This window comes from Trachemys scripta, chromosome 2, assembly GCF_013100865.1.
Source record: "Trachemys scripta elegans isolate TJP31775 chromosome 2, CAS_Tse_1.0, whole genome shotgun sequence".
NCBI classification, from domain to species: domain Eukaryota; kingdom Metazoa; phylum Chordata; order Testudines; family Emydidae; genus Trachemys; species Trachemys scripta.
In genome coordinates, this window is record NC_048299.1 from 161,864,076 (window position 1) to 161,878,781 (window position 14,706).

General features: G+C 38.7%; 1 protein-coding gene across 9 annotated transcripts in view; it reads right to left on the minus strand.

The window, feature by feature from the left end:
• The window catches only part of PIGN (phosphatidylinositol glycan anchor biosynthesis class N), a 155,266-nt gene that overhangs the window by 31,555 nt on the left and 109,005 nt on the right, over positions 1–14,706 (minus strand). For all 9 annotated transcript variants that reach the window (XR_004644636.1, XR_004644637.1, XM_034762080.1 and 6 more), the window contains 3 exons: positions 6,721–6,829; positions 3,660–3,762; positions 1,851–1,953 (listed from right to left, as the gene is read on the minus strand). Coding sequence is in view for 7 of the 9 variants with exons in the window: in XM_034762080.1 (XP_034617971.1) it covers positions 1,851–1,953; positions 3,660–3,762; positions 6,721–6,829 (315 nt within the window). In the remaining 2 variants the exon portion in view is untranslated. The remainder of the gene's footprint in view (positions 1–1,850; positions 1,954–3,659; positions 3,763–6,720; positions 6,830–14,706) is intronic.

Consider the following 14,706-nt stretch of genomic DNA (forward strand, 5'->3'; position numbering starts at 1 on the left):
TCCCCTGTCGTAAGTGTGTGTTTGTTTGTTCGTTTGTTTTTAATACATTTTCACTGCCCACAAAAACAGGTAGATAAAGATCTCCTACTATAAAGACTGCAATTATCCCCAAGGTCAGGTATAGTGTGAATGAGGATACTGAAAGATTCTTCAGCTTCTGTACTCTGCTCTCAACATGACACCTCTTGACCTGGGGAGAAATTGTCTTCAGAGTTTAAGAGGGCAATGAACTTCTTTTCAATGGAAAAAGAAAAATCCCATGTGGTGGATCTGAAATACAGGCCACATATTGCTTAAAAATAGTTTCACATCAGCAGAGACCTGACTGGATTTGTAAATGCAGGACTTTTTGGCAGACATTGAAAGTGGGGCTCTAGAGGTGTTGTGTTGTACGGCTGTTGTTGTTTTTGTTTGTTTTAAGAAGACTAGAAAAATAAAGTGAAAGATTTCTTCTCACTGAAAGCAAGACAAAGGTCACAAAATGTAAAGGAAAAATGATAATGCTACTGAATCACTGTCTCAAGCTTACATATATTCTTTTCATTCATAGTCGATTCATATGGTCTCATAAGCAGAACCCAAACCATGTATCTTTCACACTGTGCTTGGATTTCTACTATTTAAGATTTAAGGAAACAGGCCCATGTGATACATATAAGCCTCACCTTGTTAAGTTATGTAAACAAATGACAATATTCACCATTTGCATTTCTAATGCTCTGCCTTGTATCAATAAATGTTGTATCTGAAGTTTTAAAATTGCATCCCTGCAGGTAAAAAACACAGTAATTGCCAGATCAGCGCTTCTGAATGCTTCTGCCTCAATTTTACCCCCTGACTTTTCTCCCTGACTAAGGCATTATTAATCTCTGAAATCTGCTATCCTAGTTTGTAGCTCAACATGGTATCAATATGCCACTGAGTTGACTACATATAAACTACAAAAGCAGTGAAGGCTCAGAACTGTAGCTTCCTCTCTACATCACTCTGGCAAATTCCAAAGCAGCCAAGCCACTGATTCTCTATAATGATCATAAATGACGATGGGTTTCTGGGAAATAGGGAGGGCATGGTATTATACCTCCTGCCCAGCTCAGAATGGCTGGAGATCTCTGTAATAGGCATTTTGGTTCTAACCAACTCAAGGGCACAACAGCAGCTTAGACTGTTGATACATAGTGTAAACCCCTTCTGAGGGCAAATCCAAAAATTTGCTAGCGTAAATTCAGTTAGCAGCACCCTGTCTGCCTGATCAGAAATAAAAAAAACACACTGATAAGAAAGACAGGCAGGCAGAAATTAAATGACTCTACAAATATTTCCTTTGGGTAATTTCAGAAATCAAATGACTATTTCTTCTCAGCCTCCGTCACCAATACTCCTGTGCTAGTCATTTTATTTATTTATTTAGAATTTCCCATCTGAAAAACAGACAGTAACATTATACTTATCCTAGGAAGGACTTTCACTCCTTATTTTGAATTAGCATTAAACTCAACGATCCCATCTCTAACCTATAATATACTGCTTCAATCATATTGATTTCCTGTGGTCTTAGAAATAGCTCTAATATGGAATATATCAAATAAAATATTTACATGTCTCTTTTACATTTTCTTATGAGATGGACACCTGATATAGGCTTTCCATACTCAAAGAATATGTATGTGAGCTTTGCTACAAACTCTTCAACAAAAACTGCTAAAAATATTTAAAAAAAAAATCTAGTGTGCCTAGAAGAAAAACCATGATGAAACTGAACTACAGCCATCACTGGGCAATCACTTCATACTTTTCTAGTGGAGCAGTTTTTTGATGATGAATCAAGAATAACTGTCTTGAAATGCTACCTTTGGTTTAAGTGAATCGTCATAGTGCTGTAGTGCTTCTTTTTCCATATATATCCAAGAAAACATCAACCCAGACAATACCAGGGGAAAGAGAGCTTCATATCTGAATAAAATGATTAACATAATATTAAATATATACATATAATCATAATAAGCATAACCTATTCAATTATACAAATAATGCATGTACTTTGAGATTGACTCCCTGTTAATCTGAACTATATCATGTCAGAGATCTATAAAACACTTTAATTTTGGCTGAAGGGAATGTGCGGCGGGAATTTAAAGATGCTGGAGTCAACTGGCTGGAGGTCAGTTAACATGCAGTAAGATGGGAGGAAGACGTTAGTTTGCTTTGGACAGTTTGTGTTTCGTACCTCCTATGTTATGTTTTTAAATATATGTCAAGGGTATACATTTAAAAGAGAACCCAGGGCTTCAGATGGGCACCTTTTGGTGTGGACTTTCTTTGGAAAGAAATTGAAATAACAAATAGAAAAACATCTCTCTTTTTAAAAAAAAAAGGTTAGGATGGTATTTTTGCTAGTTCACTAAGGCTCTAGAATGCTCAAACTGTCTTAAAAGCTACCTTCACTATCTAGTCAGTCTGATCCTTTATGGGTGCAAGTGAGTTTTTGAGCACCCTGAATTGTTGGGATTCCATCTAGGGGTACAAGAACTATTTCTAACTTATACTTCATTCTAAATTTGCCAAAATTATTCCTAAGGGCTTGTCTAGAGGTAAGCTGCTATACTGAAATAACTCCCCATCTAATCACTTGTATTTCTGAATAACAGTGTCCACACGGGGAGCTATTCGGCAATTGCAGCTCCAGTCAATTTTCCCAAGTAGACTGGCCTAAAAGATTTTTTTTTTTTTTGCCAATCCATTCCCCATTAAATATGCCCTGAACAGGATAATGAGACAGAAAAAACGTGGGACCCCTATGACTGGCCAGTACAGGGTCGTCATCATCCTGAGGTTCTGGAGAATCATCTTTTAGATATAATGCAGGCTATTTTCTTAATAGGGTCTATCAATCCTTTGAAAAAATCTGACTTCACTGGAAACTCCCCCTTGGAAGAGATTTCCCCCCCCCTTCAAGATCATCTGTTCCCACCATGCTCCATTTAAGCCATGGCTACACATGAATGTCAAGCGACTCAGAGAGGAAAATTCCTTTTTTCTGCTTGAGGATGCACCAGCTTTAGCGATGACAGAAAGACTGGATTCAGCACTTCCATAAACCTGGGTCTGAGATGACAAAGAGAAAGATATAGGAGGGACACTGACTGACATCATCTTAGCCCACTGAGGAAAGAACTAAGTCTGTGGAGCCCAGCAGGACATTTCAATCCTGAATTGTTTAGAGGATGTGCCACGACTTTCTCTACACAAGAGAAGGTTTAACCACCGCTCTTTTATAAGGAAGCGTGACATTACACAAACATTGGTTTTTGTTCCTTTGTTTTGTAGTTGTAGGATTTAGGGCTGTCTACACACAAACTTGCACCAAAATAACAAAAGATGTAAATTAAAACCAATTTAGTTATTTCGGTCCAAATTTCTATATATATACACATTTTACAACCCACTGCCTGAGGAGTTTGGAGAAATAAAGTGCATGTAATTTAAGAGAATTATCAGCATTTTATGTCGTTCATTCAAAAGGTAAACTGTGGATTTTACTAGGGAGCAAACTTTCCATCTTTATAAGAACATTCACAGATTTAGTAACTTTTTCACATTCAACACTTAAATATTTTATTAGGATAATATGCACCAAGCTGTAATAAAAAAGGAAGTACCCTGTGCTGAGGAGCAGGTAGGGTGACATCAAAGAGAGAAGTATGCTAAGCAGTCGCTGGAAGAAAAACGTGGGACTCAGTAATGGCACAAACAAGGATGAGGCTGTAACAAACAGAGAACCATATGTCATTAACACAAGAATAAGAGATGTATTATCCTATTTACACTACAAAGACAAAATGTCAAACCTTTGCAAATATTATGTACGGAGGTTCAAGCCAGATCATATTTGCCCTCGTCCATTTTCTGGAGTTACTTTTGCTAAATAATTTAAGTAATTTATCACTTAAATTATTTAGTTTTTCTTAACATTTACTAAAATAACTCTGTATTCTCTATCATATGAATTGTTGAAGAATATTGTCAAATTTTGAAAATGCTACTGAAAACATTTTAAGTGTGAAATAATATCAATTTATCAATTTTCAGTCTTGAATGAGCAAAAATAGGAATATTTAAAGAATACTGGTGGCACATGGGAAATTGTAATGAACAAGCCTCTCCTTTTTGGGACCTGGGTTAATATCAAAATTATTTCACTAGTGAAACAAGTGACTTTCTTCAACCGAGTATCGAGTCCACTTTCAGTTTTACATCATAACTTGTGGGATTCTACACGTAAGGCAGACTCTGAACAGGGAGGAAGAGCAGGGGCACTGCAGGTCAGGACTGGCAATAAGGAAGTAAACATGGCACCTGCCCTCATTTTGCCCATCTCATGTGATTACTCCCATTTATGGTTTTACAATGTTAGGAGAGATTCCTTTCCCTACCATGGATGGCACTGAATGATTGCTTGGCAGACTATGGTTTTTATCACATCTCTGAAGCATCAAATCAAGTATTATCATTGATGGCATGACAATGAAAGTCTAGACACCCCCAAGGGCAGAACTGAAAAATTGAAACCCCAGAATAAGCAGTTACACCAGCTGACTGAATACTGTATTACTGTACTATAAAACTATACCAAGTAGGGTCTTTTATGAAAAGCTTGTAATGTGTGAATTTAACCATCATTATGAGATCCGTATGCAGGTTATGGTTATGAATGTATGTGTATATATAGAAAATTGTAATTGTAATTGTGGTGCAACTTCAGCAACATGTTGGCTGGACAATGGCTAGGCGCTTGAATCCAGTCTCTTCTGGTTAGGGAGGTAGTCCTTCACTGCCTACCTCCCCAACCAGAAGCGACTGGATTCAAGCGCCTAGCCATTGTCCAGCCAAGGAAAAAACAAAACAAATAGGAACAGTTTGAATCTCAAGGCTTGTCTACACTATCTATGCTGACAGGACGGCACCTCCCATTGGCATATGTTATTCTTCAATCAATTTAGTGTTGTCTACAGAGGGACTTAGGTCTGTTTAACTATGCTGCTCAGGGATGTGGATTATTCACAATATTATGGTGCTGCTGAAATATTCAACACATCTGTAGTACAGGATATGGAAGAATTTTTGTACAATTAGCTTTATTTTTGTCATATAGCCACCCACTCCACAAACATCATCCTCTAGGAACATGAGCAGAAGCAATTTCTAGCATGTCTTTCCTCGTAATTCTAATCATCTACCCTCCTTTACCCAACTGACTTCCAATTTAAAAATATTGTTCTCTCACTTGCTGCTGTGGGTAAAATTCACACACAAAAGGGAAAACTAGCTAAGACTCCAGTCCTGCACTGAGATCACTGCAGGTGGACCCCAATGACTTCAATGGTTTTCTTCACTGGTAGTGATTTGCCCACACAAAACTCACTACAGAATTGGGGCCTAATTTATAATACAAGATAAACAGGAGAAAGGATGATAGTACTGTAAAATGCTCAAAAGAAAACTGAAAAGAATGAGAAAAGCATGTTTTCCCTAATAATGTTCAGTTGTAGTAATCTTAGGTATTACTGTAGACTATTAGGTACATAATGCTCAGACAGAAGCATGATTGTTAAAATTGAAAGTGTCTCTTTAAGATATAGCAATTCCACCAATATAAAAATGCATATAGCATATAAAACACCAAGTAACCAGAAAACAAAGGTCAATATTCTAGTAATAAACAAAGGTTACATTTTTGTTTTTGAGTTTTAGCAGAAAATTGCTATCAAGCCTTAAATGGGATTATTTACTTCTGAAACAAATCCCTACATTCCTAAATTACTATAAAGATAATTTTGGAGTCTGCCTCTACCACAACGTCTACAAATGCTTAAAATCCATTGGGAGAGATTACTATGGAGATTACTTTTATAACAGAAAGACTGATGGTTTCATGTTACTATATTTCACAGTATCAATAAGTACAACTGCTTACGGTAATCATAAATTCTTAATGTTAGGATCATAAGAAAATCCACAGAGTTCTATGTTGTTTGCTCCTTTAATAATGATATTAAGCCTTTAACAGATGTTTAACATATACTACTATCAGACCACATATATTTTCTGAGGCAGTTTTGAACAGTTCTACCACACGCTCACGGATGCACCCAATTTTCTTTGCTGTTATGTTTCAGCATTGAAACCACAGCTGATGCAAATAATTTTCCTGAAACAACATTGTATCACTTTGCTTTGTTAACTGTTTTGCATGTAGACTGTCTTAGATTGCTTTTCCCTGGCTACAAGAAAACAAACAAAAACAAAAAAATGGTGTAATTAATTTTTTTTAAAAAGGCATACTAGAGCTGTGCAAAACTTTCATAAAATAAAAATTACTTGTAACTCAAGGTTTTCACATTTCATTATGAACTTAAACTTGAGCCATTTTTGTAGAACATTTTATTGTTTCATATTTCCTAGGGAAAACTGACCAATTTTAAAAATAAAAACAGGCCTAGATTTTGAGCAAGGATTACTTTTGCAGGAAGAATGAAGCTACATAAATTTAAAGTATGGTGTGGGTCAAAATTAGTTATAAACCAAAATTTAGAAAACTGTACAAAATTACATGAAAAAAGAAAGTGTCAGTACAAAGATCGGGGGGAGAGGAGGGAAGAATCTCTTCTCCTTTTCCTGAAAATTATCTGTAAACTGGATCTGGATAGAAGGTCTTCTTACCTAGTGTTGTCCAACTAATGATTTGATTAATTACAGGCAGTCCCTGCTTATGATGAAGACTGCTGTGGGTACTGTTCACAACATATGTTGAAAGTGCTATGCTCAGCATCTAAAAGGAAAAAAAAAATCAGACTAATAAAAACAGACAGTTAATCTGGTGGGTTCTCCTAAACTAAATGAAGATATGTAAACTGTTGTTTCACGCTTGCATAACTGCCTCGCCCAGATCAAACTGAATCATTATAAGAGAAGGGAGGAGGGAATGTATGAGAGCAAGACAGATTTAAATATCAAATATTAAAATAAAGATTTATAATACTAGAGGTACCTTTTGTGTTCTTATCTTTATAGATCAGAGAAGTCTTACAGTGGATCATCAAGCAAGAGTATTTAGAACATTGTTTTATACTCAATTCTAATGAATCCCTAACGCTTGTCCTTACCTCTGCCCTATAAATCTTGGACTTTCATTCTAATTACAAGAAAAATGGTTCTACTTATCTCTTGCGTTCAAAGTCTACCAAAGCAGCATTTTTCCCTGTTGACATTTAGTTGTACTTGGGTTTATATAAAAAAATATAAAAGTTGGTGGAGGAGTCTTGGAGTGCTGAAGGTGGGATTCGTTTTTAAATCTACTCTCCCCCCAGCACCACCAGCAAAAATCAGGGTGGGAAATGCAAAGGGAGAAGGAACTACTAGGTTACAAGAGGTAAATTTCTTGAACTGGCTATTCTTTAAAGATTGGTGTCCTTTGATTTGCTGTCAGATAGCTATAAAATAACACAAGAAAACTCCTCTATGACCTAACTAAAGATGGCTGTGTTACTTTGGAGTGAGACAACAATGAATCAAAGAAATCATTCCATCTAGAATTTCAATTATTATTATATACGGTAGTAGAAATATTGTGGTAGTGCTAAAAGGCAAAATCAGGTTCAGCAACACAGAGCTAGGCATTTTACAAGCAATATGAGATTTAAATGATATTAAGACAAGTGAAAGAGCGATGCTAATTATTAGGCCATAGTATTGCTTATTGTTCACTATTGTATGTATTCGTTGAATATCTGCCATTCACATGCCATACACAGTGACATCTAGTGGTAATTGCAAAAATTACATGCTTCATAATAGGGAACTTTTATGACATGATTTTCACAAGTGCAGAACATCTGAAGGACCTATTTACTTTCATCATTTTAAAAAATCAGGCCATAAGAGTATACAAGAGATATTTCTGCATACATCTATACTGGTTAGTAATAAGTGGTAGACCTCAAAAAGCTCAGAGGATCAGCTCAGTCAAGCATCCATATGTTGGAAAACATTTGCAGGATTTAGAGCAGCTTGATATCCCCCCTTCCCTTTAATATTCTTCTTCTTCAGCTTGGAAAATAATTTGGTGCCCTAGGGATCTGGCTGCCTTTCAGCTATGCCCTACTCACTGGTGAAATCAAATCACACCCACTAAGGGATACTCCCCATAGAGTACACTTCACACCTCTGTGGTGACCGGGGCAAGTGAGTAAACCTGCCAAAATGGTATCAAAGTGGCATCAAAGCTTCTGGGAATACCCAATTCTGGAGACATAAAATTTTTCAGGCTCGTTGCAGCTTTCATTAAAAAGAAGTTTCTAGTGCTTGTGAAGACAACTTTGAAAATGTAAACCCAGAGCCAGAGTTGAAAAGCTTGTCCTTGATTTTTCCTAAAGCTCACAGGTTATTCATGATCCCAGCCCTACAGCTGCTCAGAACTGGCCTTTGGCGTCTGTAAAAAACACAACCATAGGTCTCAGCTTTTGAGAGGACACCAGACCAATTCAGGGGTAAAGAAGGTGGTACTTTAGCTTCTACTATTGGTGCCCCCTCCCAGTCAGCAACTGAGGCAGTTCGTCTGCTAAGCAACCAACATGATCTACAGCCACAAGGAAAGAGAATGGTGCAAAAGAGAGCATGGAGTAAGCCTAAAACTGGTAGCCAAGAACTCCTGTATTCTAATGCCAGCATTGACAATGACTTCTACTGTGGCCTTAATAAAGTCACAGTCTTCGTTAATTTCCCCATCTGTAAAATGAGATTAATAATTTACCCGTTTCACAGAGAACATGATACCTTCACATCCACATGAAACTCAGGTCTCTTAGGAGCCCCATGTTAGTAACAAATGGACAAAACAGCTTCCTGTACTACACTGGCCTCTGTATGCAAATCTGCTGTGACACCTCTGTGATTAATTTAAACTAACATGCACTCCAGTGAGAGAATTTTAAGAGATTCAATAAACACTGTATAGTTGGCAAATGATAAGTATCCCACATTTTTCCCCATTCCTGAAGTCTTATGATTATTGATTTTTTTAAACACAAAACCGTATTAAATAAAAGAAACAATACCCTATTCTCTATATTGAGCAAAGTGCAACTAAAAATGCAATTTCTGATCTAACACCATCAACAGCAAACCTTTGTTTGCAATTTTTATCTTTATAGACTACAGGGGAGTAATTAGTACTTTATAGCTCAAATAAACAGTGAATTGTGTCAAGCTGGAGAATTAGGTCTAAAACTGAAGTCAATATGAGAATAGGGCTCAGGAGTGGAACAAAGGATCTATCTCTGAGAATTATCCTGCAGCTAGACAGGAAGGAGTGGGTTGATGGCAAGGATGTTGCTGGAGATAAAATACTCGCTGTCACTGTTTTTACCTACCCCAAGACTCCTGCTGCCAGATTGCAGAAAATGCTGATAGTAGCTCCCTCCAGTGACCTATTGACATAGGTGGCACCAAGCCTCCACATGGATCTTTCCTGCTGAAGTAGAGAAGTGGGCCACCAAGGCCTGTCTGCCACCCCACCATTCCAAAGATCCTAGCTGACAAAAGGTCCAGCAGTTCACCAGCGGATTCCTTATCCCTCAAAAACCCATGCTGTTTGCAGGCATGGAAGGCTACGAGTGCCTAGGCTCACAGCACCTCAAAAAGCTAAATGTTAAGGAAAGAAATGTGCCACAAGACAAAACCCGACTGCAGGGTCCTATATCAAAGTGTCAACCTAAACAGGGGAAGGGAAGTGGTCACAGTGGCAGCATCTGCAGTAAACAGTGGACTAAGAAGATGGGATGTACTTGAACAGGAAAAGAGTAGGAAGATATTTTAATCTCCTGTCCCCTTCCTTAATAAAGAAGGTTGATCCCCTAAGCTTTCTTCAGTCTGGGCACTCTCCATCCACCAGAACATCCAAACAGTAACGATTCATGAAAGTATACAAAAACCATGAAGTTCCCAAACTCATCCACCAAGGCTGGGTCTTCTTTGGACAAAGAAAGGGCAACAAACCAGATGTAATATAAGTCTTGATCCTCTCCAGAGATGTTACCTCAACTTTCTAGATGCTAGTCCTGAACCACTTGGGCAAGTTAATTCTATGATGTATTCTAATGATTGGTTCCTATGTAGGAAAACTTTGAAGGTCCTACAGAAGTATAAATTATGCCCAATCTTTCATTTCTGACATCTGAATGAGGATGTCTTCCCTCCTAGTGTGTGTCTTTCTTTCAGTGTGGAATTTCATCTGAATGAGGATGTCTTCCCCCCTCAGTGTGTGTCATAACCAAAAATTACATGCTTCATAATAGGGAACTTCTATGGCCTGATTTTCACAAGTGCAGAACATCTGGGTTATGACACACAACCTGCAGCAGTAAGCTCAAGCAAATAAAAAGATCTGCCATGCCCTTGTGGAGAGCATTATAGGGTTCCTGGCATGAAAGAGCAGCTCTCTTAACCAAACGACAGGCAGAAGTAATCACCACAAGAAACTTTAAGTCAGTTGAAGCCAAAAGACTCAAAAGGGGGTGCACATAATTAGCAGTTTTGCTAGAGGCTAAGAGAAAGAGGCAAAGGATGAGTGACAGGATTTAGGGCACCCAGAATAGGAAAACAGGATCAGGAGAGGAGAAGCTGTCGTCTCAGACAGATCCATCTGAACAGAAGCAGGAACATGCTCCAAAAAGCAAGAGGCCTGAAGAGGGAGAACCACCATTCTCTGTTGAGAAGAGAAATTCTGACCCCATTGTTTAACTGATCAGCTCTTGAAGATGCTAGCAGAGAGGCTAAGAGAATCTTTAGCACATGATTAAAGCTGTTGATGGTCAAAGGACACAGAATTTTTTCTCAGCTGATACAGGTACCTCAATGAACCAATTAGTAGCTGATAAAGAAATCTCAGAGAAATAGGTAGCTGTGGCAAACTGAGCCCCCTTGCCCCCCAAGTCAAAAATCCTTCTAGAAAAATTAACAAAAAACCAACCTATGTCTTATTCACTGGGCTCCATAGAGAAATGTTGGTGCCCAGAGGAAAGGAGATCTGGCTTTTTTGGCCATGCTGTTACCATCGAGTGCACTTCATGGGACATAGACAAGAAGTTGGAAGCTACTATTGGGCTTGTACAGTTTGGAGATGATATAGGAAGAAGGACTTTGGAGCCCAGAGTGACAGAGGTGTGTCTTCAAGCTTCTGTTCAGAGGGATGAACAGGTAAAGCTGTTTCTCATCTTCCAGGAACACCAGCAGTCTTCTGAAATCCTTTTTCCTTTTGAGCGCCTACAGCTTGATAGCAACTAATACATTTTTAACAATGAAGAAAGATGCATTTGTGAAAGTCTGTGCAAGGCCTCTGTAATCTGCTTTTCCAAATCCAAGTCTGAATTGATCTCTCCTTTCTCACACTCTGAGGAAGAATGAAGGGATGAGAACCATGGTCTGGGTCCCTCCTGCCTTTGGAGAGACACTGGGGAAACTTTTGAAATAAGATTAATGGAGACTACTGATTAGTTATCAATGAAAGAAAGGAACCACTACTCAAAGGGTGATTTGGGGAGCTCCTGAAGGTCTTCACTGAATAACCAGAGAAAAGTTGCTGATGCAATCAAGTGTTCTGAAAGTGGGTAGAATTTCCTGATTTCTCTTATCTGATTCACGAATGGTCTGGCATTTTCTTTCCCTTCTACCTCCAGGACCGTTTCCATGGGATCCTCCACTAGCCCTAATGAACTACCCTATAAGGCTGCGTTTCAAGGGACCTGGGGTACTACACTTGTTTTGAGACATGCAACTGAGAGAGCCACTGCCTGCCAAATGACAGTTATGAGAATTTTAAATGTTTAAATGTGGAGCAAAAAAAAGTAGCCCTGGAAATTCACACACTTCTTTTCATGGCATTGAGCCAAAGGGGCAAAAAATGTTACCTTTGTGCACATACGCACACATATTTTAAAGAGGCATTTTAGGCACCTGATTTTTTGGTGTTTTCTAATCTGTACTGTTCAGTCTTCAAGCTTTACTCCATGATGTACTAAATGCATTGTTTAGGTCAGTAAGAAATTTCAACAACGTAAAATCATTCATAAGGCTTAAAAAAAAAAAACTATCAGAACTTAAGTCGGGGGTGGGGTGGGGGACAAATGCTGTAACACTGCTCTACAGCCAAAATGCTTCTGAAATAAATGTAGTCAAACTTTACTAACTCTGGGTCACTGAGAATGAAAATGATGCTTAAAATTGTTGATTGGCTCTAGTTTTCAAGATATGCTATTGGGTCAGTATATACGACCCTTGACTTGGCAATGGCGGAGGATAAGTGAGTTATAAAGGGAAAGGATGTCAATTTAAACCAGAAATGACTAAAATACATCTTTGACTGGATCTATGAATAAATCTATGACTGGGTTTGGACAGTACTTGCTTTTTAGGCAAATCAATGAACGATGCAATCTGAAGCTGGTATTGCGTCATACATGATATGAATTGCATCATGTTATTCCTAGAAGTCATGGATGATTCCATCATAACGAAGCTTACATCACTCTGCTGAACAAATTGCCCTATATCAGCTCTAGAAATCATACAGTGTCGTGCTCTCTTATTTGTCAGTGTTTGATTTTGCAAAGGGACACATTTCTGTTTAGCCAAAGTGAGCAGAGACGCCTCGTACTTGTGTGAGCAGTGCAGATAACTTCTGCTATGTTTGTGGTGAAGTGACTTTTGCATCACAAAAGAGCAGTATAACCACTATGGTTAAGAGAGCCTATCACCTTTATTTTGGCTGCAAAATTGGAGAGCAGGACAAGAGGTGGGCCCCACACATAAGCTGCAACACTTGTGCAACAAATCTTCGCCAGTGGTTGAACAGGAAAAGGAAATCTATGCCTTTTGCAGTGCCAATGATTTGGAGAGAGCCAACAGATCATACCAGCAATTGTTACTTCTGCATGGTGCTGCCAGTTGGGAAAGGTGTGTCAAAGAAGAAAAAGTGGACTGTGCATTATCCAAACACTCCATCAGCTATACGCCCAGTACCCCACGGAGAAGGACTGCCGGTTCCTGATCCACCAGAATCATTCTCACTTGAGTCAGACGAGGAAGACGAAGAGGATGAAACTTCTGGTCCTGAACTATCAATGTCACAGGACCCACATTTTCTCCCATCCTCCTCCTCTGAACCACACCTCATAACACAAGGTGAACTGAATGACCTTGTCAGGGATTTGGAACTACCCAAGAGTAAGGCAGAACTGTTGGGCTCCAGACTACAGCAGTGGAATCTCCTGGCAGGTGATGTTAGGGTTTCCATCTTCCGTGACAGTCAAAAGGATCTTGTCCCATTCTTCTTCATGGAAGGTGATCTTGTAGCCTGCAACAACATCGATGGTGTGATGGCAGCCCTCAACATCGTTCACGATCCAGATGAGTGGAGACTGTTCATTGATTCATCGAAGACAAGTCTTAAAACTGTTTTACTGCATAATGGAAATGTTTTGCCATCAATTCCAGTTGGTCATGCAGTCCATATGAAGGAAACCTATGACAACATGAAACAACTTTTGAGGTGCATAAACTATGACCAACATCAGTGGCAGTTTTGTGGCGATTTGAAGGTTGTTGCTCTCTTGCTTGGTCTGCAGACTGGATACACAAAGTACTGCTGTTTTCTCTGCGAATGGGATAGTCGTGCAAGAGATTCCCACTACATCAAGAAAGACTGGCCACTCCGACAGTCATTGGAGCCTGGGAGGAAAAGTGTTCAGCATCCACCACTTGTTGAATCAAGGAAGATTTTGTTACCACCCTTACACATCAAGCTGGGTCTGATGAAGAACTTTGTCAAGGCCATTGACAAAACACAAGCAGCTTTCGAGTACTTCCGTGGAAAATTTCCAAGGTTAAGTGAAGCTAAGATAAAGGAAGGTGTCTTTGTTGGTCCTCAGATTTGTGAACTTCTTCGAGATGATGCATTTGACCATGCACTGCGTGGCAAGGAAAAGACGGCATGGAAAGCCTTCCAGTTAGTGGCAATAAATTTTCTCGGAAACAACAAGGCAGACAACTACAGGTTGTTGGTGGAAAACCTCCTCAAGGCATACAAAAGCCTTGGTTGCAACATGTCACTAAAGATACATTTTTTGCACTCTCATCTAGATTTTTTTTCCACCGAACTGCGGAGCAGTGAGCGACGAGCACGCGAGCGATTTCACCAGGACATTGCAACAATGGAGAAACGCTATCAGGGCAAATGGAGCCCATCAATGCTTGCAGACTATTGCGGGACAGTGACAAGAGATGTTCCATTTAATGAATACAAGAGACAAGCCAAGAAGCGCCAAGTAGACACTAAATAGGACTAAACTATGTACAGAACAGTTTTTTGCCTTTTGTTTCATAATAAATTTTATTTATATAACCCTTTTGCTGATTTTTAAAGTGTTACATAAACAGGACAGGTGAAATATTATCATATAAAGCAACCATAAACACATGAAAAGACCTAGGTTTACAATTTATGATTAAAACTCTACTATCTACACAATATACATAGACATAAAATGTAAAAACTTAAATATCTTAGAAACAGTAGCCAATCAGTTGTTTTAATTGTCATATTTGAATTCAGCACATCAAAATACATAATAAATAGCACATTTTATCTCTGAA